This window comes from Parambassis ranga, chromosome 13, assembly GCF_900634625.1.
Source record: "Parambassis ranga chromosome 13, fParRan2.1, whole genome shotgun sequence".
Classification (NCBI taxonomy): domain Eukaryota; kingdom Metazoa; phylum Chordata; class Actinopteri; family Ambassidae; genus Parambassis; species Parambassis ranga.
Window position 1 is genome coordinate 18,188,483 of NC_041033.1, and position 24,316 is coordinate 18,212,798.

Here is a 24,316-nt window from a genome sequence, read left to right on the forward strand (position 1 = left end):
ATGTCGGAGGGAAATCACAGCACTGTGACTGAATTCATCCTTGCTGGTTTCCCTGGGCTTCATCCAGAGTACTATGGTCTCACCTCAGCTGCATTGTTCATTGTGTATTTGTTAACTTTTATAGCAAATTCTACAGTTCTTTATCTATTTGCAAATAACCACTGCCTCCGTAAGCCAATGTATTATATCATTCTACATCTGAGTGTCTGTGACATTCTCTTCAGCACACTCACTTTACCCAAGATCATCAGTAAGTATTGGTTTCAGGCAGGAACCATTTCATTCACTGCCTGCTTTGTGCAGATGTACTTTGTTCACTATCTTGGCACAGTGAACTCATATATCCTCTTCCTGATGGCTCTTGATAGGTATCTGGCTGTCTGCCATCCTCTGAGATATCCGAGTATTCTTAAAAACTCCACTATCCACATGCTCAGTGTTACAGCATGGATCACAGCCAAGGCAGGACCTTTAATGATGGTCATCCGGGCGTACCCTCTCCCTTACTGTGCTTCTAACATAATCAACCACTGTTATTGTGATCATATTGCTATAACAATGTTGGCATGCACGGACAGAGCACCTTATAGCATTCCTGCCTTTGCTTTAGCAATGATTACTCTGCTGGGACCTCTGGCTTTTATTATGTTCTCCTATATTTCTATAATAATAGCAGTGAGTAAGATAGCAAATTCACAGGGACGCCTAAAAACTCTGTCCACATGTAGTACTCAGCTGATAATAATCTCACTCTATTATCTACCTAGATGTTTTGTATATTTAGCCAGCAATGTTAACATTACATTTAGTGCAAGTGCACGAATAGTGATTATCATGCTGTATAGCCTCGTACCCCCCATGATCAATCCTCTTATATACTGCCTGAGAGCTAAAGATATGAGAGAAAGCCTGTTGAAGCAATTCCACAGAGGAACCATTTCACAAAAAGAACAGGTTTCAGTTATTAGTAACTGATTAAACATTATTATTCAGAGGTTTTGTCTTCTTCAAAATACTATATGCCCTAATTTAACTATGACAAGAGGAATTGTAATAGAAATCTACTGAATAAAAGAGAGCCACGTAATGTTTATTTTACTAAAAACAGTACCTTGTCTGTGATTATTACAATGATGTCAGTGATTGCTGTTGCAAGTCACAGAAAAAAGGCATGTGACCTGCTTTGTCCTCTACCACAGGGTTAAGGCTGTTCCATACTCCGCGAGACAAAGAGCGGAGAACGCACTCCACGGGTGGTAAGAGATACAAAAAAAAGGTCTTTTCCGCACTGAGGTACCATACTCCGCGAGACGCGTGTGTGCAGAACTCCTCATACGGCCCGCCCACTAAACTATAAGGAAAGACTTTACTGAGTTTTTTTACACACCACAAGGACTTGTGCCATGGCAAGAGGGCATTATACAGAGAGGGGGCCTGCAACAGCGTGAGATGTCCGGCGATTAGTTGTGAAAATGCGACATTAAAAGTAACAACAGCAAAGATTCAGTGTTTGTGCCTTTATGACCACATTTGCACATCTACTGTGTTCCAATGTGCCTGCGATACTTCAAACTGTCCGGTGATGAGCTGTGAAGATGCGACATTAAAAGTAACAATAGCAAAGATATACAGACATTGTTAACGAGCCTATTATGCCCGGGTATGTAGGAGTATATAGAATGGTAACAGTCACCATCTGGTATGTGTGAATGGCTGTCTGGAGTTATTGGTGACAAATCACCCTGACTTGCCTTTCTTTCTTTCTTTTATTGCTCATCATGCAAAACCAGTATGGTCTTATCTAAATCTGTTGAATCAGCGCTGTTTATACACCTACCTATATACCTGGCTCTTGCGCTTCTCCACTTTCATCACGCCCACAATAAATTCCGACCAATCACAGCATGGTTGCCGCACAGCCTTGAAAGACAAAGTTCGGCCCGGACCCTGTGCACAGGAGTGCGGATCAGCGGGCGGTCAGAGACAAAAAATGACGTCATTTTGTGGGCGTAACGTCTGCAGGGGGGGAAAATGTCTTTGTCTCGCGGAGTATGGATCCAGCTTTACAGGGAGGCTGGAGTGTATCTCAGCTGTCAATGGCCTAGTGGGGTAGGTCTGCCAGTCTATTGGAGGGCTGCAATCTAAGATCAACTACTTATTTTAAATACAAAAACAATATAGGAAAACATGTTATATATGTAGCACACATGCTAATGTTGGCCTTTATTTTATCTTAGATTTGGCAATGTCTCCTGCAGATTTCCCGTTTACGTCATGATGTCATTATGAGTCTAAATGATGCGCTCGTATTCTTTCCTCAAAATCATTCCTTTTACTCTGAACTCTGAACCGCCAATCAAATAAATATTGCCCTCTGATAAAGAAATGGTTTAACTTTCCATTTTAGGAACATTTATTACTACCACTTTCTATAAAATAACATACTGCCTGAATGACAGTATGCAGTAAAAGAAGTAAAAAGTAAAGTAAATTACAACAAAAGGAAGAAAGTAAACTCCAACCGAATATGCAGAGTTTTATTTAGTTCCACGTTCAACAAACAATAAATGTGTATATACTCATCTACAAGATGACTATCATAAGAGGATTGGGGTAAATGTTTGTTGGCGTTCTCCGTGAACAACTTGCCATATTCAGGTTTAGACTGCCCACCTTGCTAATAAAAATAATGGAAATGAGACATACTAAATATTGACAAATTAAGGCAACTTAAAAGTACTTTTATAAAAGTTGAAAAATACCTTTTAATACACCTGGCTAAGATGGTGCTATGAGTTCTTGGAAGAACACCATAATTCATGGGTTTGCAGAGCACCCTGAACTCTGAACTATGATTATAATAAGTGTTTTTAAAAAGCCACATGTTCAATCTAACACAACCCAATACCAATAAACTATGTAGATAGAATAAATAATGTGGAGGAAAAACTACTGAGAAAACAACAATGAACAATATGGGAATAAATAAAGAAAAGGATGCTCTCCGTGCAGCGTAGATCTACATAAAATAACACAGCTTATGGGGAAGATACATATAGGAGGCATTTTCAAGGCCATAGATAATCAATCTTAAGAAGAGAAAGAAGTGTTTAAGGGTGACATAATCCGTCAAACAAAACAAGCTTGTTGATTCACGTTATGATCCTCTGAGGATACATCAGATCAGACAAAAAAAACGACCCGCCGTCCAAAAACTGTGATGAAGTCACACAACTGCTGTGTGCAAATTTAAACACTGCGAGCAGAGCATCACAGTCCCACTAGTTATTTTGCGCGGGGTTATTAACAGTTTCAGATACAAGGACTCATTTTAACTATCTCACCGGTCAGCTCTGCAGTTTACTGGTTGTGTATTCTCTCTGACTAGTGTTTTATATTTGTAATACCTCAAAGGTCCTTCATATGTCTCTGTTCTGAAAGACGTATAATAACTGAAATGATGACTGCTAATCTTACAAGGATGAAAAGCTTCATCATCCTTGGATTCCCTGGACTTTCACCACAGTATTATGGATATGTCTCAGCTTTGCTTTTTTTGGTCTACATGTGTATTGCAATAGGAAATATTTTCATTTTAGTGTTTGTCCTCTATGAAAGGTCCCTGCAGAAACCTACGTACTTGGTCTTTTGTCACCTGGCACTTAACGACTTAACATTCGGCACTGTGACTCTGCCTAAGATCATAGCAAAATACTGGTTTGGTGACAGCGTTATACCATTTAATGGCTGTATAGCACAGATGTTCTTTGTTCATTATTTAGGGTCTGCAATGTCTTTCATCTTGATGGTGATGGCTCTGGATCGATTTATTGCGATATGCGTTCCACTGCGCTATCCGGCTCTGATCACAAACAACATCATATCTGTGCTGTGTGGCTTCGCCTGGTTCATTCCTCTGCCTCTGATGGTGGCTGTCGTCCTCCGTGTTCTTACTTTACCTTACTGTAAATCCAACGTCATTGCTCAGTGCTACTGCGACCTTATTTCTATATCAAGTCAGGCATGTGGAGAAGACGTTAAAATAGTTGAACTGACCTCCCTGTGTGTGGCCATGTTTTGCCTTTTGCTTCCTCTTGCATTCATTATATTTACCTACATTTCCATCATTGTTGTTATTCTAAAAATGTCCAACGTAACCGGCCGCAAAAAAACCTTATCGACGTGTACTCCACAAATATTCATCACATGTCTCTTTTACCTGCCCAGGTGTTTTGTCTATCTGGCTTACACCATTGGATTTTCTTTCAGTTTAGACATTCGCATTATGTTAATACTGTTGTACAGTCTTCTGCCTTCTGCTCTCAATCCAGTCATATACTGTTTTAAGACACAGGATATCAAGAAGACCTTGATGAAGAAGCTGAAAACAAGCAGGATTGGAATAGAAGTAAAACTTTCAATCTAATAACAAGAAAACATCATAACCTCAGTGTGTGGGTGGGTGAGTAGGTTAGAAGTTTTAGAACTATACTTCTTATTTGTGTGCAGTACAGGTGTGTGCTACAATTCCTTTACAGATTCTGTACTTGCAAAACATCAAAAGTGGTATGGGAATAAAATCACTGTACAGTACACTATTTGTATTATATGGGACTCTAGATAACACAAAAAATCTTGTTTTTACTCAACTGCAGGGGTTGATTTTCATGTCATTGTGGGCAGTATGTTTTATCCTAGTCGAAAACAGTTCATAGTCGATTTTTTATACATACAGTACATATGGTATGTTAAAATAAATCATTATGTGATTCCATGGACATAATGTTGCAGTTTAACCTTTTTTGACCTATCTTTACCTATGCCATGTTTTGAAAGGCTGTAGTAATGAGAAACACATGTTTGACTACAATAAGATTTGACAGAGTTGCTGTTCTAAAATGTTTTTTAAGGGTTCAATCATATTAGCATCATATGATGTTGTCCTGAGGATTTCATGAACAGAAATTTGAGTTTTAAAAATATGAGTCAATGTGGAGCTTCACTGAGAAAGAAGAGAGAATGTATTCTTATTTGTGGGTTATTTAAACGAACATTTGTCCATCCATCCATCCATCCATTAACTGAACCCGCCTTGTCCTGCAGTGCAGGGTCACTAGGGTCTGGAGCCTATCCCAGCTATCTACGGGTGAGAGGCGGGGTACACCCTGGACAGGTCACTAGTCCATCGAAGGGCAACATACAGACAGACAACCATTCACACTCACACCTACGATGTGCCCACGCCCACACAGACACAGGGAGACCGTGCAAACTCCACACAGAAAGACCCCAGTCAGAATCTTGATTCTCTCTCTCACACGCTGTGAGTGTGAGGCGACAGTGTGTGTGTGCTAACCACTGCACTACCGTGCCACCACATTTGTCAAGTCGATGGTGTAAATTAAAAAAAAAAGGCTGGGGCTTTGTTAAAGTACCTTATCATCTGATTTGACATATTTTTAAATCTAAACAGAGAGTGACAGAATTTCAGCACTTATCTGTGAGACATGACAACCTGGAGCTCATCTGCTGCTGGTTATCCGATTCGCATCTCCTCATGGTGTGTCCAAAGGTTTCTTTCTTCATGTCTGTCATACAATGACTAAAAAACAGAATGTAATATTAAATAAAAACCTCCAAACAGATTCAATAAAACATACATAATAAAAACAGATTTAATACTGTTCATATGAGCATCTGCTGAATTAACATTTTCCCACTCCAGTTATGTTTTGTTCTTAAAAGGCTTCCACAGGCCCAGGACAAACAGAATAAAACACAATATAACGCTAAATACAGCATTATGTCTTTTTTTTCCTCTAAAGGAGTTGCTACAAACTGCTGTGTCATGCTAGCAGGCCGGTAGTTTAGCTAACGTTAGCATTACAAACACTCACCCGAGTTATATCAAATCTGCAGTGGTAGTTTTATTCTTCTGCTTCCTTCTACAGCACAGGAACTACTCTAACCTCTAACCCCGACAAACAGCTGCCTGCAGGCTGGAGGAAACCGGAACACACCTGAGGTCCAGTTAGAGATGTAGCGGTGCTGCTGACAGACGTAAACAAGCTGCTGTTAGCTACTCCAGCAGCTCATCTCTTTTACATTTAAAGGAGTGGTTTAAGGTTGTTTGTTTAAAAATAAAACACAGAGAATTATCTAACCTTATCTATGGCATATGGAGAAATACCAGTTATAAGGTTATGTCAACGATATCTATAATTTATTTTGCAAAGACATCGATTGAAGTTATGTTATGGCGTTAGCATGCTAACCCGCTAGCACCAACACAGGCCGCTAAGTAGCCTATAGTTGTGTTGCTGAGACAAACTCACCTCCAGCTGGATTATTGTTGGAAACATTCTGTCATCTGGCAGTGTCTTGTGAGGGTTTACAAATAAAATACTCTGAAAAAAAATCTATCCACCAACTGTCACAAAAACATGGATAAAACAGTGACTTAATAACTCTTATATTTGATTAATTAATTTAAAATACATAACATGTAAACACATCTGGGTTGTAACCACTAAAAGCTAAAAGAGGCAACTCTTTATTGTTTCAAAACATACTTAAGCTGCATATTTGACGCCACTCATTCTTTCAACATGGGGGAGCGACTTGTTCTTTCATTATGTGGTTTTTGTGATTACAACAGAAATATAACTTTTAAAAACAGTCCAGATTTAGGATTTGATATGTCATTTTTTTCTACAGTCTAATCAGAAAAGTCATGTAATACAATATCATATTAGGCCTTTGGTCCATTTTTTATCTGAGCAACAGAATCAGTTCTTAGTTGAGTACCACGTGAACGGCTGATGTTGACAGTGGCTCTCAGTAGGAGTGGTGGGGTGCTCCTTAAGGGATGCCTGCTGTCTGACACAGTATATTATGTGGCCCCGCTGCCAGTTAGGTGTCCAACATGCTGCTGTGTCTGATGGTGTGTTTGCTTGTGTTTGCACTGTTGTCAGATTAGTGTAGTAAGTAGTGATTATTGTGAGCATTTCTAACAGAACTTTATTTTCTTTCCAGGGATGATGTCGTACAATAATACAACAACGATAACGCATTTCTTCATCCTGGGATTTCCTGGACTTGAGCCACAGTATTACGGACCCGTGTCTGCTCTGCTTTTTTTGGTCTACCTGGCAATAGCTGTAGGAAATATTTTTATCTTAGTGTTTGTTTCACGTGAACAATGTCTTCACAAACCTTCTTATCTCATCTTCTGCCACCTGGCATTAAATGATTTATTGTTTGGGACGACTACTCTGCCAAAGATTATATCCAAATACTGGTTCGATGACAGCATCATTTCATTCTATGGCTGCTTTGTGCAGATGTACTTTGTTCATTTTTTAGGAGCGTCTCATTCTTTCATTCTGATGGTGATGGCTCTGGATCGGTTTATTGCTATCTGTGCTCCGCTGCGGTACGCATCCTTTGTGACTAACTCCACAGTCTCTGCACTTTGTGGCATTTCCTGGTTCGTGCCATCATCGTGGATGGTAGCTTCAGTTCTGCATGCTCTAACTCTACCTTTTTGCAATGCAAACATCATCATACAGTGCTTCTGTGATCATATAAGCATATCAAAGCTGGCCTGTGGGAGTTCATACGATGTGGAGATCCTTGCGTTTGGTATGGCCATGTTCACTCTGATGGGGCCTCTGGTGTTTATCATCTTCTCATACTTTGCAATCATTGTTGCTGTGATGAAAATGTCTCTCTCTGAAGGCCGCATAAAGGCTCTGTCCACATGCGCGCCTCAGCTGCTCATCACCTTTCTCTTTTACATGCCCAGGGTCTTTGTGTACCTTGCAAACATCACAGGATTTACTTTCAGTCTTCCGGTCAAAATTGTCATTGTGATGCTGTACAGTCTTATACCAGCTGCTGTGAACCCAATAATATACTGTCTAAAAACAAAGGACATCAAAGAATGCCTGAAGAAGAGATTTCTGTCAGCTAAACTGATATCGCCACAAAACCACAATAAAACATGACAATGTTTTATTTTTTTAAATAATAGTGTGGAGCACAGGGAAGCTGGGAGTCAGCCGCTGTGCAGCTGGAGCTCTTTAAGCAGATTTATTAAGAAAATCAGAATTGTTTCCACACATGTTAAAACTTGTCTGTGCTGGAAGCATACTATTGTACAGTAGCAGCAAATGTGCATTCAAACAGGACTTTGTTAAAGGTGACACAATCTTATATGAAAAACAACATGACAAATTATAAAGTAATATGACTGAAACTTGTTCTGCCTCTCTCACAAATGCACAATTAAAAGCCCTTTCAACTGCAGATATAAATCTTATGTGACCTAGACTGCAGAGCAGCATAGACACAGTCATGACTTTTCTTTTTCTTTGTCTCTGTCTGCATATTGTTAATTCAATGTTATATTGTTCTAAGGAGTCCCTCCTCTTCAGGTAAAATAAAGCTAAACTGCAGCTTCTGAATCGACCATACTGTGGTTTATTTGTGCCTCCTGAATCTGTGATTGATGCTCAGAGACTTGGGTCAGTGGGAAAGGAGCTCACACCTCCACTGAATGAGTAAAGGATGTATATACGGTATATATATATTATAACCAAGTGCATTTTGCATACATTAAAGACCCACTGAATTCACACAGGTTCATAAATTTTACAGGAGAATATAGAATGTTTGTATATCCAGCAGAAAAGTATTTAAAAGAAATTCAACAGATTCTTAATACATGCACAAAAGAACAGTTAAATAACACTTTATGTTATCATGCAATAAGTTCATTGTTGATAGAAAGTGCCTTACTAAACATGGCATACATGCTTAAATACACCTTTTAATGAACTTTTTATCAAATGACAGAACCTCCTGAGCTTCTAATTTATTTTATTGTATATTTATATAATACTCAGAAGACAACATACAGTCTACACATATCAAACGTTATTGTGACCTCGCGTCATCAAGTGATGATAGTTTGTATGTGAAATATCAACAGTCATCTTCACGGTGACATCATAATGGTCAGGATGCAGACACACTTTGTCACATAAGATGTTGATTCCATCTACTTTCATATGAAGTGTTGAACGCACAAACAGCAGAGTCCCGAGAGCTTGTCACTTCTTAATGTATACAGTAGGTAAAGTTCAGAGTGCTCCTGGGGGTCAGCTCCTCCTGAGTTTTCATCTGCACACACGTCATTAGACGAGACTGGAAACCTTTATCATATAAAGTCTCATCAAGACCCTGACAGTCTGTTAGAGCTGAGCAGGTAAGACAGGTGATGATGGTGCTGTGATAACGCTGTGATAGGAAACACTGGCAGGTCTGTGTCTTTTTGTGGATGTCAGTATTGAAAGTTAATCCATCACTGTTTGTAGTTTTAGGGTATTTTTTATTTTTGCTTAACTGTGTGCAATGATGAAAAACAGTAATGTTACAAATATAAAGGACTTCATCATCACTGGCTTCCCTGGACTGCCCTCTGTGTATTATGGACCGGTGTCTGTGCTTCTCCTCCTGGTTTTTCTTGCCATCGTGCTCGGGAACACCTTTGTTCTAATTGTCATCCTGTTTGAACGGACTCTTCACAAACCAATGTACATCATCTTTTTCAGCCTCGCTCTGACAGACATGGCCTTCGGCTTTGTGGCGCTTCCAAAAATCATTGCCAGGTACTGGTGGGATGACACAGTGTCTTCATTTGGAGCTTGCTTTGCACAGATGTACTTTGTCCACTCACTGGGAGCCATTCAGTCCTTTATTTTGCTGATCATGGCTTTGGATCGCTTCGTCGCCATATGGCTCCCACTCAGATATGCTCTCATATTCACAAACAAAGCTGTTTCTATTGCCTGCAGCCTATGCTGGATTTTGACATTTATACGTGTGTTGGGGATTTTGTTTCCTGCTTTATCTTTGCCTTATTGTGACCAGAATGTCATCGCACAGTGTTATTGTGATTACATATCAATAACCCGGCTGGGATGTGGTGATCAGGTTTCATATGTTCAAAGTATTGCCTTTGGTAATGCAATGCTGACTCTGTTGTTTCCTTTAACGTTCATCATTTTTTCTTACTTCTCCATCATCATAGCTGTCCTGAAAATGTCCCACACTGACCGGCGCTACAAAGCTCTGTCCACCTGCGCCCCTCAGATCTTTATCGCCTGCCTCTATTATGTGCCGAGGTGCTTTGTGTATCTTGCCAACAATGTGGGATTTAACTTCAGCCTCCTTGCTCGTGTCATTATCACCATGATATACAGCCTCATACCTTCTGCTGTGAATCCAGTCATATACTGTTTAAAGACTAAAGAGATTAGGAATGCTTTCATGAGGAGATTAAAAAACAGAAAAGTAGGTGCTGTAATTAACAAACCAAACAGTAAGTAGTGTTTTACTTCACACAGAATGGCCATAAATTCATCTTAGAGATGCACATGCATGATCAAGAATCCCTGATTAACCCTTATTACTCTTCTCCTAGACCAATGAAGCACAGTGAAACATATAATTGAGAGTAGCTCAACAAATTGTTGTCCTATTTTTTTTCTTGTAGTCATTGTATTTATTTTTGAAATATATTTACATATTTTTATAATAAAAAAATAATGATTTCTTTACTCAAAGGACATGTAGGATAAAACTGTGTGTATAATATAAACCTGCTGTGTTCAGTCCTGGTCCTGTTCTAGTGAAAACTCATCCTTCATTCCTCCATGCATTTTTAATTTCCACCAACTCACTGTAAAATAAAGCCACAAAGACACTGAGAATAACAGCACACATGTACAATCATTCATAAGCATGTCTCTATTTATATGTATGCATGTAAGAGGTTGGTAACACTTATTTAGAATAAAATTGTATGACATAAAACAAGTATAATGTCTTTTTAGAGCGTTTTCTGAAGTTACTCATGCTGTCTTAACCTTAATGAAAAATGTATACATGTAAAAAAACCCATAGGAATTAACAGACTGTGACTGTAACCATAGATTTGACCACTAGGTGGAGCCAAACCATTTGTCTATGTTAGATGTTGGTACTTAATTATAAAATGGGCACATCTGGGGTGGTGGAAGGTGGTTGTGTCTGGAAGGGAAGTAACACTTTATTTGTTTTAATATTCTGCACTGATTACCTTAAATCAAGCTTTGTTTATAATAATTAGAGTTATTTGCTTAAAATCCCTTGTGTGTTTGTGCTTAGACATTAACTTGCAATAGCTTAGGTGGTAATCCAATTCTGAGCATCAAGGAGCACAGAGATGTCACACAGTAGCAGGAAAGTGTTTTATTTATTTCAATACTCTGGACTTCAGACAGTCAGCAAACAGAAAAGGTCTATTATGGCTAGTTTAACATGTTATTCTGTCACAGTAAGCTCAGGTACTTACTGTCAGTGTTGCATCTGAAAGGAAGCCAGGGTTTAGTGTTATTATCTTGTTCACACTACAGTTTCAGTTTTTCAAGATTCAGTTCGATTCAGGTAAAGAGACATCCCACATGTGATATGCTGTGCTATAAACATATCTATTACTGAAGATGTCAACTTAACTTTAGTGTGTAAGTGTAGTAAGAGATATCCAGCGATGAAGTGACCACATCTAACCATGAGAAGAGTCAAAATATGCATTACATCATTACATATATGATGTGGAAGTGATCAAATAATTTCCTCTATGTCACTTTGTACGTCATAGATCTGACTGGATTCTATTGGTAGACAAGCAATATCCTCAAACACAGGTGCGTAGCTGCTGAAAGGGAAGTGCATGTGAATGTGTTCCCATTGCTCAAACAAGCTGGAACGCGCACTCCCAGCTTTAACCTGACCTGCAGCACAGGAGCAGGGGTGCTGTATGAATGAGCTGACAGGCAGGCTGCCTGGCTGCATTGAGTTGCATGCTGACGACGATGAATAGTCATGTAAATATTTCCTGCTATTAATAATGGGACACTCAGGCGGCTCTGAGCAGGTAAAAGTGCTGTCTGTTTCACTCTCAGATGACACATCCATCAGTGAGGGGGACTTCAAAGGGGTTTGATGTCGGGTGGTTTTCTCTAGGGGAGCTTTCAGTTTGCTAATTTCTTCAAATGTGAGACATTGGATTGGCTCCAAGAGCTCTGGCTGTAAAAACCTCATGTAAGAAGGCAGCTGTGGCTGCTCAGTGCCAAGCTCAGTCAATAACGGCTTGTTTAGGAAATCTGCATTCAGAGGGTTTGAGTGGCTGTTTTCTTCACTGGGCCTTTCTTTCTTCAGTCCTGCAAACAGCACCCTGAGGTCGCCCCACTGTTTAGGATCGGCTTTCACACACTTACTGCTGTAATAATGCTTGTGCCAGCTGAGCTTCACTGAGGTGTTGTCTGAGTGAAACGCACTACAAACACTGCCGATTTCATAATACTCCAGCTCGCTCTTCGGCTGCATATTAGACAGGCTGCCATCACAGTAAAACTCCACAGCAGACCTCTGCTGGTCGACACTCATGGAGTCCTGTCTGTTCCTTTTGTTTGAAGAAACAGCATCTGTGAGCCCCGTGTTATCATCAAAACAAAAAGCCATGTTGTCTGTCCCAGGCTCTGTTTTCTGTGGACAGTTCTCACTTCGACACTTTGCACCTTGCCTCCTCGCTCTGTACACACCACCACACATTCCTATGATCACCAGGATAGAGATTAGAGGGAGAACCACAGCTATGAGCCACAGAGGAACACGGCCTTGCTTTTCAGAGCACAGATCATGTCTGTCTGTTGTGGAGATGCAGATGTCACAAACATGCTCAGAGACATTATGTAAACAGATGCAGGAGGCGCATGTCCAAGGATCTTTACACTGTGAGAGACAGGGCCTCCTGGCAGGGTCATCCTCAGAGCAGGGCGAGGGAAGGCAAACATCTGGAGAGCCACAGCTGGGCTGAGCCAGCGTTGCACTCGGCCTGATGTCCACCATTACAGTGTTGCCGCTGACAGGCAGAGTGTAACCGGTCACATTGAAATACTGCACACATCCATTGAACCCTGACAAGGAGAAGAATGGAGACAGTGTCAAAGGGCAGTGCATCCCGTGCATGAACAGGTTTGAGAAATGATGTTTAAATGCTAAAAATGGCATGTCCTAAAATGGCCACTTCAAAATTTGAGTCAATGCCAATAAACATCCATCATTAAATACCACATTTAAAGCCAGCTATAGTGGTTATAGTTTGAATTTTCGCATGACTCTTCTGTTTAAATTGCATTAAATTGCTTTAAGTTCTGCATAATTAAAGGGGTGCTTGCTAGGTGTTATTCCAACCACACTAACTAGCACAGCATTTTAGAACATCATGCATATTACCACAGCTGGAACATAAAAAAAAACTGTAGAATAGCTTCCTCTGAGAAGTGCTACGGGCTTGATGGTAATTGACAAACTTAACTTTCTAGTTCCTTAGAAAGAGGAGCTGCACCATAACCTATATAAGAGCTGTATATATTTACCTGATTGTTGGAGCTTTGGCTCTCCTGTTGGAGCTGCACCCAGAATGATCTTTTCCACACCAGTGGGAGTCAGTTCCATGGTTCGCTCAGAGCTGTTCAGCACCGGTTTACCATCCACAAAGAGGAACATATTCCGACCATTGTTGGACAACGAGAGGACGTGCCAGAGCCCATCACCAACAGGAAGGTCCACAGTGAACTCTGACACGTGTCCTGACTGTGTGTCTTTAGATACATACACAGGCTTTCTGTCTTTTATCTGAATGTATTAAAAAACAGAGGAAAACACATCTTATACATGAAATGTAAATACATGACGAGTTCATATCTAAATCATACCTACCTTCAGCATGATGTGTCCGGTCTGTCCAAGAACAAACATCAACACTCCATCATCGTTGGTTTTGAACTTGATGTCGATCGCTGTATGTTTTCTGTTGTCTTCATCCTTCTCATTATCCTCCAGATCTTTCAGCAGGAAGTCTCTCTTGAATTTCTCCTTTATAATATATTCAATGTAGTCGCTCCCATTAAATCGCAGTGCAAGCTCCTCTGACATTTCTGTTCGAAAAGGGAAAAAAAATCTTATTGTTTTTAAATAAAAATAAAACAATCACTAGCCTCAGTGTATTTTTGTTTTACCTTTGGTACAGTTTCTTCCAGTAAAAGGGCTTTTGCACTCACACAGGTAGTCAGACCAAAGGTCATGACACAGGCCCCCATTCAGGCATGGAGAGCTGTGACATGGTGACGCTGCTGTGCGAGGACACCTTCATAAAATGCAAAATAACAAACAGATACACGTGTCCACCTTTATATACTTTAAATATAAGATGATATTTTGTTTATAGGTTTTAAAGTAAATAAGCCTACCTACCTATCAAAGATGTTATATGTTGCAAGGGCCATTGAGGGTCTCAGCAGGATGCCATTTACCTGAATGTTTCGAATGCATCCAACAAAGTCGTGTGTTTTTATCTGCGCAGGATGCAGTAAAATAAGCTCTACTGTCCTCAGGCCTCCAAGTGTCAGATTACTGTTGCCAACATCGAGGGTCCTGATTGGATATAAAGACAGAGAGAGAGAGAGAGAACATGTGAGATTTGAGGTTAAGGTAGGGTAGGAGATTTCATTCCGATGCACTTTTTGTAAATTAGTGTGACTTCTCTTTACAATCCGATAGCAACTGATTAGTTTGGCAGTTTCGCATTAAAACGAAGAATATTAATCATCTGTGGAAGCTATAAAATGCTAAAAACATCAGCCAATCCTCCAGGACGACCCTGCCCCGGAGTATTGGCTGGTTGTCACTCTCTTCCTGCTCTGTGCGTGATTGGGAGGCGTGGCTTCGGGGTGAGCTCAGAGAGAAAGGGGCGTGTGACTCTCACTGAGATTTCAAAATCTCCTACCCTACCTTTAAATAAAAAAAAAAAAACAGAAAAGACTGTGTGTTAAATCTTATTTCACCTTTCTGAGAAACTGCCATCACTCTCTGAAAAACAAAACCGGTTGTTCTCAATGTCCGTGCAGTTGTCCACATGCAAAGAACCCATCTGTAAAATGCAAACACACAGACACTGTTGAGATTCACTTTCCCATTAAAACATGCTGTTTGAATTCTTGACTCACATTTCCAATCCTCCTCGCAGTGACACTGTGAAAATATCCATCTGCCACTTCTTTGTGCGTCTGCAGCCTCACCGGTCCTGAGCCCAGGTCATAGGAGAGATGCACGGCTCCATCCAGTATCTCCAGAACAAAGAACTCCCGGTTGGATGGTCCTCCAGGATTGTAGAGGAGAAGGGAGTTCCTCTGAACTGTCGCAAACTCGATGGAGATTAAATTAGTCCTACGATCCAGTGGGGGAAACTCCATGTAGGACAGCTCTTCAAAGCCGTAACTGTGCTCCTCGCAGTGGGCTCCACTGACTCCTGAAGTAAAGATGGGCAGAGTTAAAATATTCTGATAAATAAATCTCTTTACATGTAACTTCAAGCACATGTATTTAGATAAATGTTTCAGATATAAGAGTTTTTGGTGAAGTTTAATGAGACGATAATTAGCTACCATCCTCCTGTCTGTAAATGTTCTTAGAGCCAGAGTCTAGTTTGCTAAGCTTACAACAGAAACTGAGAGAATACCTCATCATCAGCTGTTCTTGTTAATTACCTCATTATGGTTAGTAAGGCTATATCTTTGGGAGAATATGCCCTGCAGGATGTAATGAAGGTGGCTGAGGAGAAGGATGTCTGGGCTGATAAGGTTGCTACCCACCACAACCCGACACAGATAAGCGTCAGAAAATTGGAATGATGATGGATGGAAGGTTTTATCGTACATTAATCTATATGTATAAGAAAGTAGATTATATTACTACATACACATCATCCAAGCCTACCTACTTGCCTCTAGTTTACTATGTAAAATGTCTGTGTTTAATCCATACAAAGACTGGGAAGAGAAAACTGACTTCCTGTTTTTGACTGTTTGACCACATCTAAAGCTCACTAATTATGTCTAAGGCTACATGTAGCATGTAGTCAGTTAGCATCCAGGCTGAGGTTAAATAACTGCTGTGAGTTCAGGTGCTCACTGGCTCAGGCTTCAGTTGGCAGTAACTACACACACAGCATGATGCTTAATATTTTGATTTTTTTTTTTTTTGCTTTATCTCACCGAATGGACAGCTACAGGTGAATCCTGTCTGCGAATTGATGCAGGTGCCTTGAACACAGGGGGTCATCTTACAGTGGTCCACAAGCTCCTCACACATTTCTCCTGGAACATAAAAAAACAGGTTTTAAATATATTCTGGTTGCACATATTTTTTTCTTTACATGTCAAGTTCTACCTTCAAATCCAGGCACACAGTGACAGTGATATCCACCCTGTGAGGGAATACAGGTTCCTCCATTTTGGCACTTCACCTTCAGGCATTCATCCACATCAGCAGAGCAGATGGGGCCTGAAAAGCCGCTCTGACAGTGACAGTAGAAACTTCCTTCTGTGTTCACACATATGCCTTTATTTTCACAGGGATTCACCTCACATTCGTCAATGTCGTCTTCGCAGAGCGACCCTGTGAATCCGACCAGACAGGTGCAATTAAAAATCTCTTTCTGCGGTGACACAAAGATGACGGCTACGCTTTCCAGCACAGCCACCTCCTGGCTGATGTAGATGTTTTTGTTGCAGGATGCTCTGTTTTGACACGGGTTGGTGAGACAGGGATCACTGGTGATGTGGGAGATGGTCACATTGCTCTGAGTTTCCAGTAGTTTCTTATGTCCAGCAGAAATGCCACTAGCTACCTCTTTGCTGAGAAACTGACCGTTGTAATTTTTGATGGCAGCCAACAGGAGGATTTCACTGCTGACGCGCTTGATCCCGAACACATGAGTCTTAGACGCCTGTAGGTTAAAGAGACTGTCCAAAGCTTTCACAAACCTCAAATATTTATGAGACAAAAAATCTTCCATTGAGGTTGATGACACATAGAATAAAATGCAGCTGTCTATGGATGCATTTGTGAAGCCTTTGTAGTTTACATAGACACTGTTGTTTACCGGGAAGTGAAGCTGGTCTGTGGCCTCGATTGTGATGTTGAATGTGGCCTCACCTTGAAAAGGGGATGACCACAGTTCACAGGTGCCATTAGGAACTGTGAACATATTCATTGGTCCACTTTTGATGGCACAGCTGAATGTATCAGACCCATCCGGATCCTCAGGGTGGACATTTCCTATCATGCCGCCTTGGAAAGAACTGCCAAAATATTTAACCTCAATGAAGATGTTTCTTGGCACTGATGGGTTATCATTTTCATCCATAACCCTAATATGGAAGGTTGTTGTTGATGATAACGGCAATGGAAATCCTGCATCCCTAACGGCTACCAGGACTTGATATGTAGAGAACTGTTCCCGATCAATAGTCCGTGTGGTGAGTAGAAGTCCATCAGGAGTGAGTGTAAAAGCACTAGCAGCTGATGCATTCACTAACCAGAAGGTAAAGGGACCCTGGTTTGGTGGTAAGTCAGCATCAGAAGCATTCAATCTGGCGACTGTGGTTCCTTCAGGCTGATTCTCTTTTACCTGAGCTTCATCTGATATGAGCTGGGGTGCATTGTCATTCACATCACCCACAGTCACAATGACATTGGTGTTCCCTGTGGCTGGTGGAGAGCCGTTATCGGTGGCTGTAACAGTCAGATTATAAACTGGCCAGAGTTCTCTGTCAAGTGGGGAGTTCACACTAATAACACCATTAGATGGTTCAATGGAGAAGGAGGTGTTTGTGTTTCCATTTTCAATTTTGAAGAAGAAACGGTTCCAGTCCAAGATGGAGTCCTGATCCAGAGCACTCACGGTTATCACTGATGTCCCAACTGCACTGTCCTCTGTAACATTTGCCTCATAGCGAGCGGAGCTGAACACGGGTGCATCATTTGTGTCGATGACACTGACGTGGACCAAAGTCTCATCTACGTCCATGCCAGTAATAACACCAGAGTTCTTTGCCAGAACCTTTAAAACAACATGACTGTTTCCATGTTTCCTCAAACTGCTGGTTGTGTATATTTCTCCAGAAATCGTGTTCATTTCAAATCCCATATTTTTGTTCTGGCCAAACATCAAATAAAACACCTGACCTGCAGATCCTTGGTCATAATCTGTAGCTGTTACTTGTCCAATCACAGTTCCAACAGGCACATTTTTAAAAACCAAAAAGTTAAATTCCATTTTTCTGAATGTAGGTGTGAACTCATTGATGTCTAAGATTTTGATGACGACATGTGCCAAACTAAACAAAGCATGTCCACCAGTGTTTGAGGCCTTGACGGTTAAATCAAATATCTGATCTTGCTCGTAATCGAAGACATCCAAAGTGGTGATGGTGCCATTTTTTGAATCAATGGCAAATTTATCCACATGCCCAGCAATGAGAGAGTAGAATATTTGTGCATTTAGGCCTGAGTCGATATCAGCAGCCGTCACTTGTAGGACCGTTGTTCCAATGTCTGAGTTTTCATGCAGAGATGTTGTGTACTCAAAAGACGAAAAGACTGGTAGGTTGTCGTTTACATCCATGACTACCAGTGTTACATTTAACATGGCAGTTTTAGAGACCCAGCCTTTGTCTGTGGCTTTGATCTGAAGATGATAAACACCTTTTTTTTCAAAGTCAAGTTCTCTGATCAGAGTCAGCAGCCCAGACACTTTTCCAACAGACAATGGTAAATAATGGTTTTCTGGAGTAATGGAGTATGTGACTGCACCATTGGGACCATCATCCTTATCTTCTGCCTGAATTTTCCCAATGACTGATCCTACAGGTAAGTCCTCAGGGACAGAAAAGGTAACATCTGGATTACTAAAGCTGGGAGAAAACTGATTCCTCCCACTGATTTCAAATGTGATTTCAGTTTGTGATGTTAAAGGGGGGAAGCCCTGATCTTTGGCCAAGACGAACAAAGTGAGGAACTGATTTTGACTCTCTGCTAAAGTCTGGTATAAGATGACTATTCCACTGTCAGCCTGAATCCAAAAGAAATCAGATGCATTACCTCCATACACACTGTATTCAATGCTAGCACTGTTGTTAACATCCAGATCTATTGCTGTGATCTGGACCACCTCAGTTCCCACAGCCAGGTGATAGGGGACAGCAACGACAGTCTGTAGAGGCAGAAACATCGGTGGGTGCTGATTGTATGGTTCCAGTCTGACTGTGACAGTAGCAGTACTATTTAAAGGAACACTGCCACAGTCAAAAGCAGTAACTGTAAACTGATACGTTTCAAAAGCAGAGGTATGTAATGACAGTGGCTGCTTTGTAAAGATTTCACCTGTGGAGGAATTTACCCAGAAATCTTCATTTGGAGCCTCAATAACATAAAGAATCTCACAATTGTGTCCAAAGTCTGCATCTGTGGCAAACACCTGCAAAACAAACACCTCTGTCTCTTCTGTTGCAGGAAGGACAGTAGTGTAAAAGTACTCAGAAAACATTGGTGTGTTATCATTGACGTCTAAAAGGATTATAGTGACATCTGTACTCACGCTCCACGCTGAATCATTCGCATTCACCCTCACGATATAAGAATCCTGCATCTCTCTGTCCAGCTTTCTTCCAACAGTGAGATAACCAGAGGTAAAGTCAATATTAAAAAGCATGTCATCACTTTGATCAATGATGGAGTAATTAACCACAGCATTAGAACCTGCATCATCATCAGTTGACGTGACTTGTATAATTGTGTGTCCAACAGGAGCGTCCTCAGGCACCTCTGCAAAAAAAATCTGAGAAAAGTGTGGTGCGTTGTCATTTCTGTCTAAGACAATGATGATGACAGTTGCGGTGTCTTTGTGGAGAGGGTTGTCTACTTCTGCAGCCTCCACTGTCAAATTGAATTCAGGGATATCTTCTCTGTCTAAACGGACAGTGGTGCTCAATAAACCATTTTCAGGGTCAATAGTGAAAAAGTCCTCAGCGTTTCCTTCTGTTATGTTGTACTGCACTGTGCCGTAAGTGTCAGAATCTGCATCAAGGGCAAGAACATCACAGACCACAGTTGGTGGCGAATTCTCAAAAACCTCACACCTGTACTCCACTTGAGTGAATTGTGGGGAATTATCATTCACATCACTGATGTTTAAGTAAACTTCTGCAAATGAGGAGAAAGGGGGCAACCCAGAGTCTCTGGCTTCTATCAACAAAGAAAACTCCTTTTTGCTTTCATAATCCAGAGGGTTCTCCACTGTCAGCTCTCCACTTAATTGCTCTACATGAAACATATCTTCAAAGTTTCCAGAGGCGAGATAAAAAGAGACGGGTTCAGCCCTGCTGCTCGCTGCAGACACCACAGCCACTAGATTTCCCACCGGCTGGTCTTCAGAGATGGAGTAACTCAGAACATCCACATTCATCTCTGGGAAATCAGAGACGTTCTTAAACCTGATGCTGACAGTAGTGACATCAGATTTAGGATTTTCTCCAGCATCTTCCACATGCACACCGATAATAATATCATCTGTTGTCTGGAGAATAGTTGAGGTGAATAGAGTGCCGCTGTATGGATTAATGGAAAACAGTGCTGAACTTTGTCCATATAGTGAATAATGTAGCTCTGCGTTCATCTCAGTGTCTCCATCCGTGGCTGTAACTGCACAAACAACCGAGCCTGTAACAATGTGACAATAAAGATGCTGTTACACATATCATTACTTCAAATAAAATATTGAACTGGCCAGTAAATTCTCCTTACCTGGAGCCAGCTCAGTGGGCACATAGGCCACATAAGGGCTGTTCATAAACTGGGGCCAGTGGTCATTGATATCACCAATGAGCACAGTAACAAGCACAGAGCTTGACAGAGGCTGCATTGGATGCTTATCACTGCCAATCACTGTCAGCCTGTAAATGGCTACTGTCTCCCTGTCTAGGAAGTTGGTTGTAAAAAGTTCTCCAGATGTTTCTTCAATACCAAAAGGTACATCTAGGTTTTCCATGAAATACCTGTGTAAAAACCAAAGCATCTGTAGTGCAGCACATGAACAGTGAGTGACAAGGTTGTAGCAAAAGGTAGAAGGACATGAAGAAGGACAGAAAGACATTTTACCTTATATCCCCACTGACACCATCATCAATGTCAGTTGCAGTTATCATGGCGAACACAGTGCCTACAGGACTGTCCTCTGACACAATAGTGTTGTAGACTTCCTCAGTGAACTCTGGATGGTTATCATTGACATCATCTACCACGACGTGTAGCGTCAGACTGCCTGTGAGAGGTGGAAACCCTTTAAATGACAAAGTGAGATCCATTAACAACATGTTTGGATTTGTAACTGTCTTGCAGTTTCACTGAGACCTACCTGAATCAACAGCAGTGATGGTGATAATATAGAGTGATTCCTTCTCTTTGTCGAGGCTGGTTAAGATCTGAAACGTGCCATTAGGAGTGATGGAGAACAAGCCATCATCATTTCCTTTCTGTATAAAATAAGTAAGCTCGCTGTTGATTCCTAAATCTTCATCCAAAGCTGAGACCTGGTCAAAGAAAAACAGATAAACAGTAATGTATTCAGTGTCTATTCAGTGAAGTCTGTGGTCACTTGGACGCAGCAGCACCTGATGTGTTAGCTCAGATGGATCCTCCTCATTCTCCTTTACGTGTATGATCATTGTTTCTGGAGAAAATCGGGGTGCAACGTCGTTGACGTCCAACACTGTGACGCTGATGATGGCGGTCGCAGATCTTGGTGGGTCGCCCTGGTCCATTGCAGTTATGATTAAGGTGTAGTTTGAGTCCTTCTCCCTGTCCAGTTGATACATTACTGTGACTACACCCCGGACTGTGTCCACCATGAACGGACCTGTCTTGGTCAACATGAATCGCACTTCTCCATTTGGTCCAATGTCTTGATCCTGAGCCTGAAGCTGCACCAGGCTGGTTCCCCTGGGGATGTCCTCTCTGACCAACAGGCTGTAGTTGCTTTGTGACAGTTCAGGGTCATGGTCATTTGCATCCTCAACATGCACCGTCAGAATTACAGTGGTGACCATCGGGGGTGAGCCTTCATCTGAGGCAGTCACAGCTATATATAGGGTATCTACTTCTTCTCTGTCTAACATGTCTTCCACATATATGTCTCCACTTTGGCCATGGATGCTGAATTTCCCACCAGAAGTGTTGTTTAAATAGTACCACACCTTCCCATTGGAACCAGTGTCTTCATCCTCAGCATGAACAGTCATTATGACTGAATGAAGTGCGGTGTCTTCGGGTACACCAACACTTGTGGCTGACACAAATATGGGAGCATGGTCATTGACATCTTCAACAACCACAACAACACATGCTGTGCTGGTGAGCTGTGAGGAGGCAGGCTGGCCACAGTCCTTGGCTGTTATGGTGATATTGTAAAAAGAATGTTTCTCCCTGTCTAATGCTGTGTTCAGGCATAAACTACCAGAGGGGTGTATGAAGAAAACTTCCTCCTCATCTCCACTGATGATGCTCAGTTTAAGCTCTCCATTGTCACCTGCAGAAAGAAGGAGACAAAATAATGATGAAACGAGGAAAACATCTATCAGAGACCTTTGTTTCCAGGGGGAAAAACAGGTAAATGTATTATCAAACAGTACATTCTGAAATGACCATAGACTGTCAATAACATTGGATGATCCCCATGTGATTTCATCCACCGCTTTTCTGAAGCAATTCTTTGTAAAACCTTTTATATCTTAGATTATTTGTGTTCCTATTTCTTATAATGCTAAAATCTGTGGCACTATTTTCTGTTAATAAATCTCAAGCTATGTGAACTGAAAGATGTGGATGACATAGATAGATGTTATTTATTTTATAAGGAAAGAGTTATCATCCTATTTGGCAGCTTATTAGCTTTGTCTGAACCGTGGCATGAAAGGACGGCTGTAAATGTGACCTCCATTAATTGCTTGGACCTATGAATCCCTGGCTGGAAGAGCAGCTCTAATCTCGAAAAAAGCACATTTGAAACTACCATTATGTCATCTCTACAAACTCTACAAGTCCAGACGCTGTGCTTCAATCATTTCAACGAACATGCACTCATACTTTTCAATCCTATTCAGTGATTCCAGTAGAGGGCATCATTCCCAAACATAGATGGTTTCTTCTTCTGTCTTTAAGATGTAAATTGTCATTTAAAGTAAAATACATTTCCTGTTTTTACACTTACCACCATCTTTATCTGACACATTCAATAACAGGAAGCATGTGCCAACATGAGCGTCCTCTGGCAATGATGCAGTAAAGGTGTCCCGACTGAAAACAGGAGGGTTGTCATTCACGTCCAGCACATTGAAGTAGACCCTGACACTGGACACCTGTGTATCCCCCTGCTGCACCTCCACTGTGAGAATGTAGAATCTTTGTGCTTCAAAATCCAGGCTGCGGGATAATAGGAACTCCCCTGAGACGGGGCTGAGGAGGAACAGGTTCTCCCCGTCATCCTCCTGAACAGAGTATGTGATAGGCGTGAGACTGTCCAATTGTGTGTCTAACTTTCCCACAACAGTTCCTGTCAACACAAAACACTTTATTCAATGTATACATGGAGTCATCTTATCATCAAAGATAGGAGTACAATCAACCGCTCAGATTAACTTGTTTTCACAAATATTATGTGTGCAGTTACATGAGCAGAGATAACTAACCTGGCACTGTGTCCTCCTTCACTTGAAATGAATAAACAGTTTTGGAGAAAGCCATCTGTGTTCGCCATCTGTTCTGAGAGCGTAAGCTGTCTGTGCCATGCTTCAGCACAGCATCAACAGATGCATCATACCAGGCGGGAAGCGTATGCTGCCCTGAGACAATATCTGCACGCTCCCTCTCACTGCTCACATTCACTGACGAAGGTTTATATGAGGATGAGGTATTACACACCTGAGGAGAGGAGTGGACTCTCAGCTTCCTTTTGGATTTAGTGAATTATGTGTAAATTCAAGCAGTGATGCAGGCTGACAACTTCAAACAAAGGTTAAATGTCATCAAAAAGCCAAACTTACCACAAAATGAAACCATACGATTATATATCTCCTCCATTGTCTTGTAGAGTCCATCATAAAGTTGCCTCCTTTTTAGACATTTTTCAAGAAATGACACATAAAAAGTGTCGTGGAGACTGCACGTTCTCCCCGTTACACAAGAGCAACAAATGGACAAACCATGAAAGCTGTATCCATAGTGATTAGCCAGTCTCTTCAGCTTGTAATCCCGAGCGGCACGCCTCTCTGACATCACTCCATGCAAATTCCTGCACTTGAAGAAAAACCTG

The 24,316-nt window shown here is 41.2% G+C and overlaps 3 protein-coding genes across 3 annotated transcripts; all 3 read left to right on the forward strand.

The window, feature by feature from the left end:
• LOC114445157 (olfactory receptor 2AT4-like) lies at window positions 1-975 on the forward strand. The gene has a single exon (XM_028420117.1). It carries the CDS (start codon window positions 1-3, stop codon window positions 973-975), a length of 975 nt encoding a protein of 324 aa, XP_028275918.1.
• Window positions 976-3,457: 2,482 nt separating this feature from the next.
• Window positions 3,458-4,426, forward strand: LOC114445158 (olfactory receptor 52E8-like). Its single transcript, XM_028420118.1, has one exon. It carries the CDS (start codon window positions 3,458-3,460, stop codon window positions 4,424-4,426), a length of 969 nt encoding a protein of 322 aa, XP_028275919.1.
• A 2,611-nt stretch (window positions 4,427-7,037) lies between these two features.
• On the forward strand, window positions 7,038-8,009 carry LOC114445159 (olfactory receptor 52E8-like). Its single transcript, XM_028420119.1, has one exon. It carries the CDS (start codon window positions 7,038-7,040, stop codon window positions 8,007-8,009), a length of 972 nt encoding a protein of 323 aa, XP_028275920.1.
• The last annotated feature ends 16,307 nt before the right edge of the window (window positions 8,010-24,316 follow it).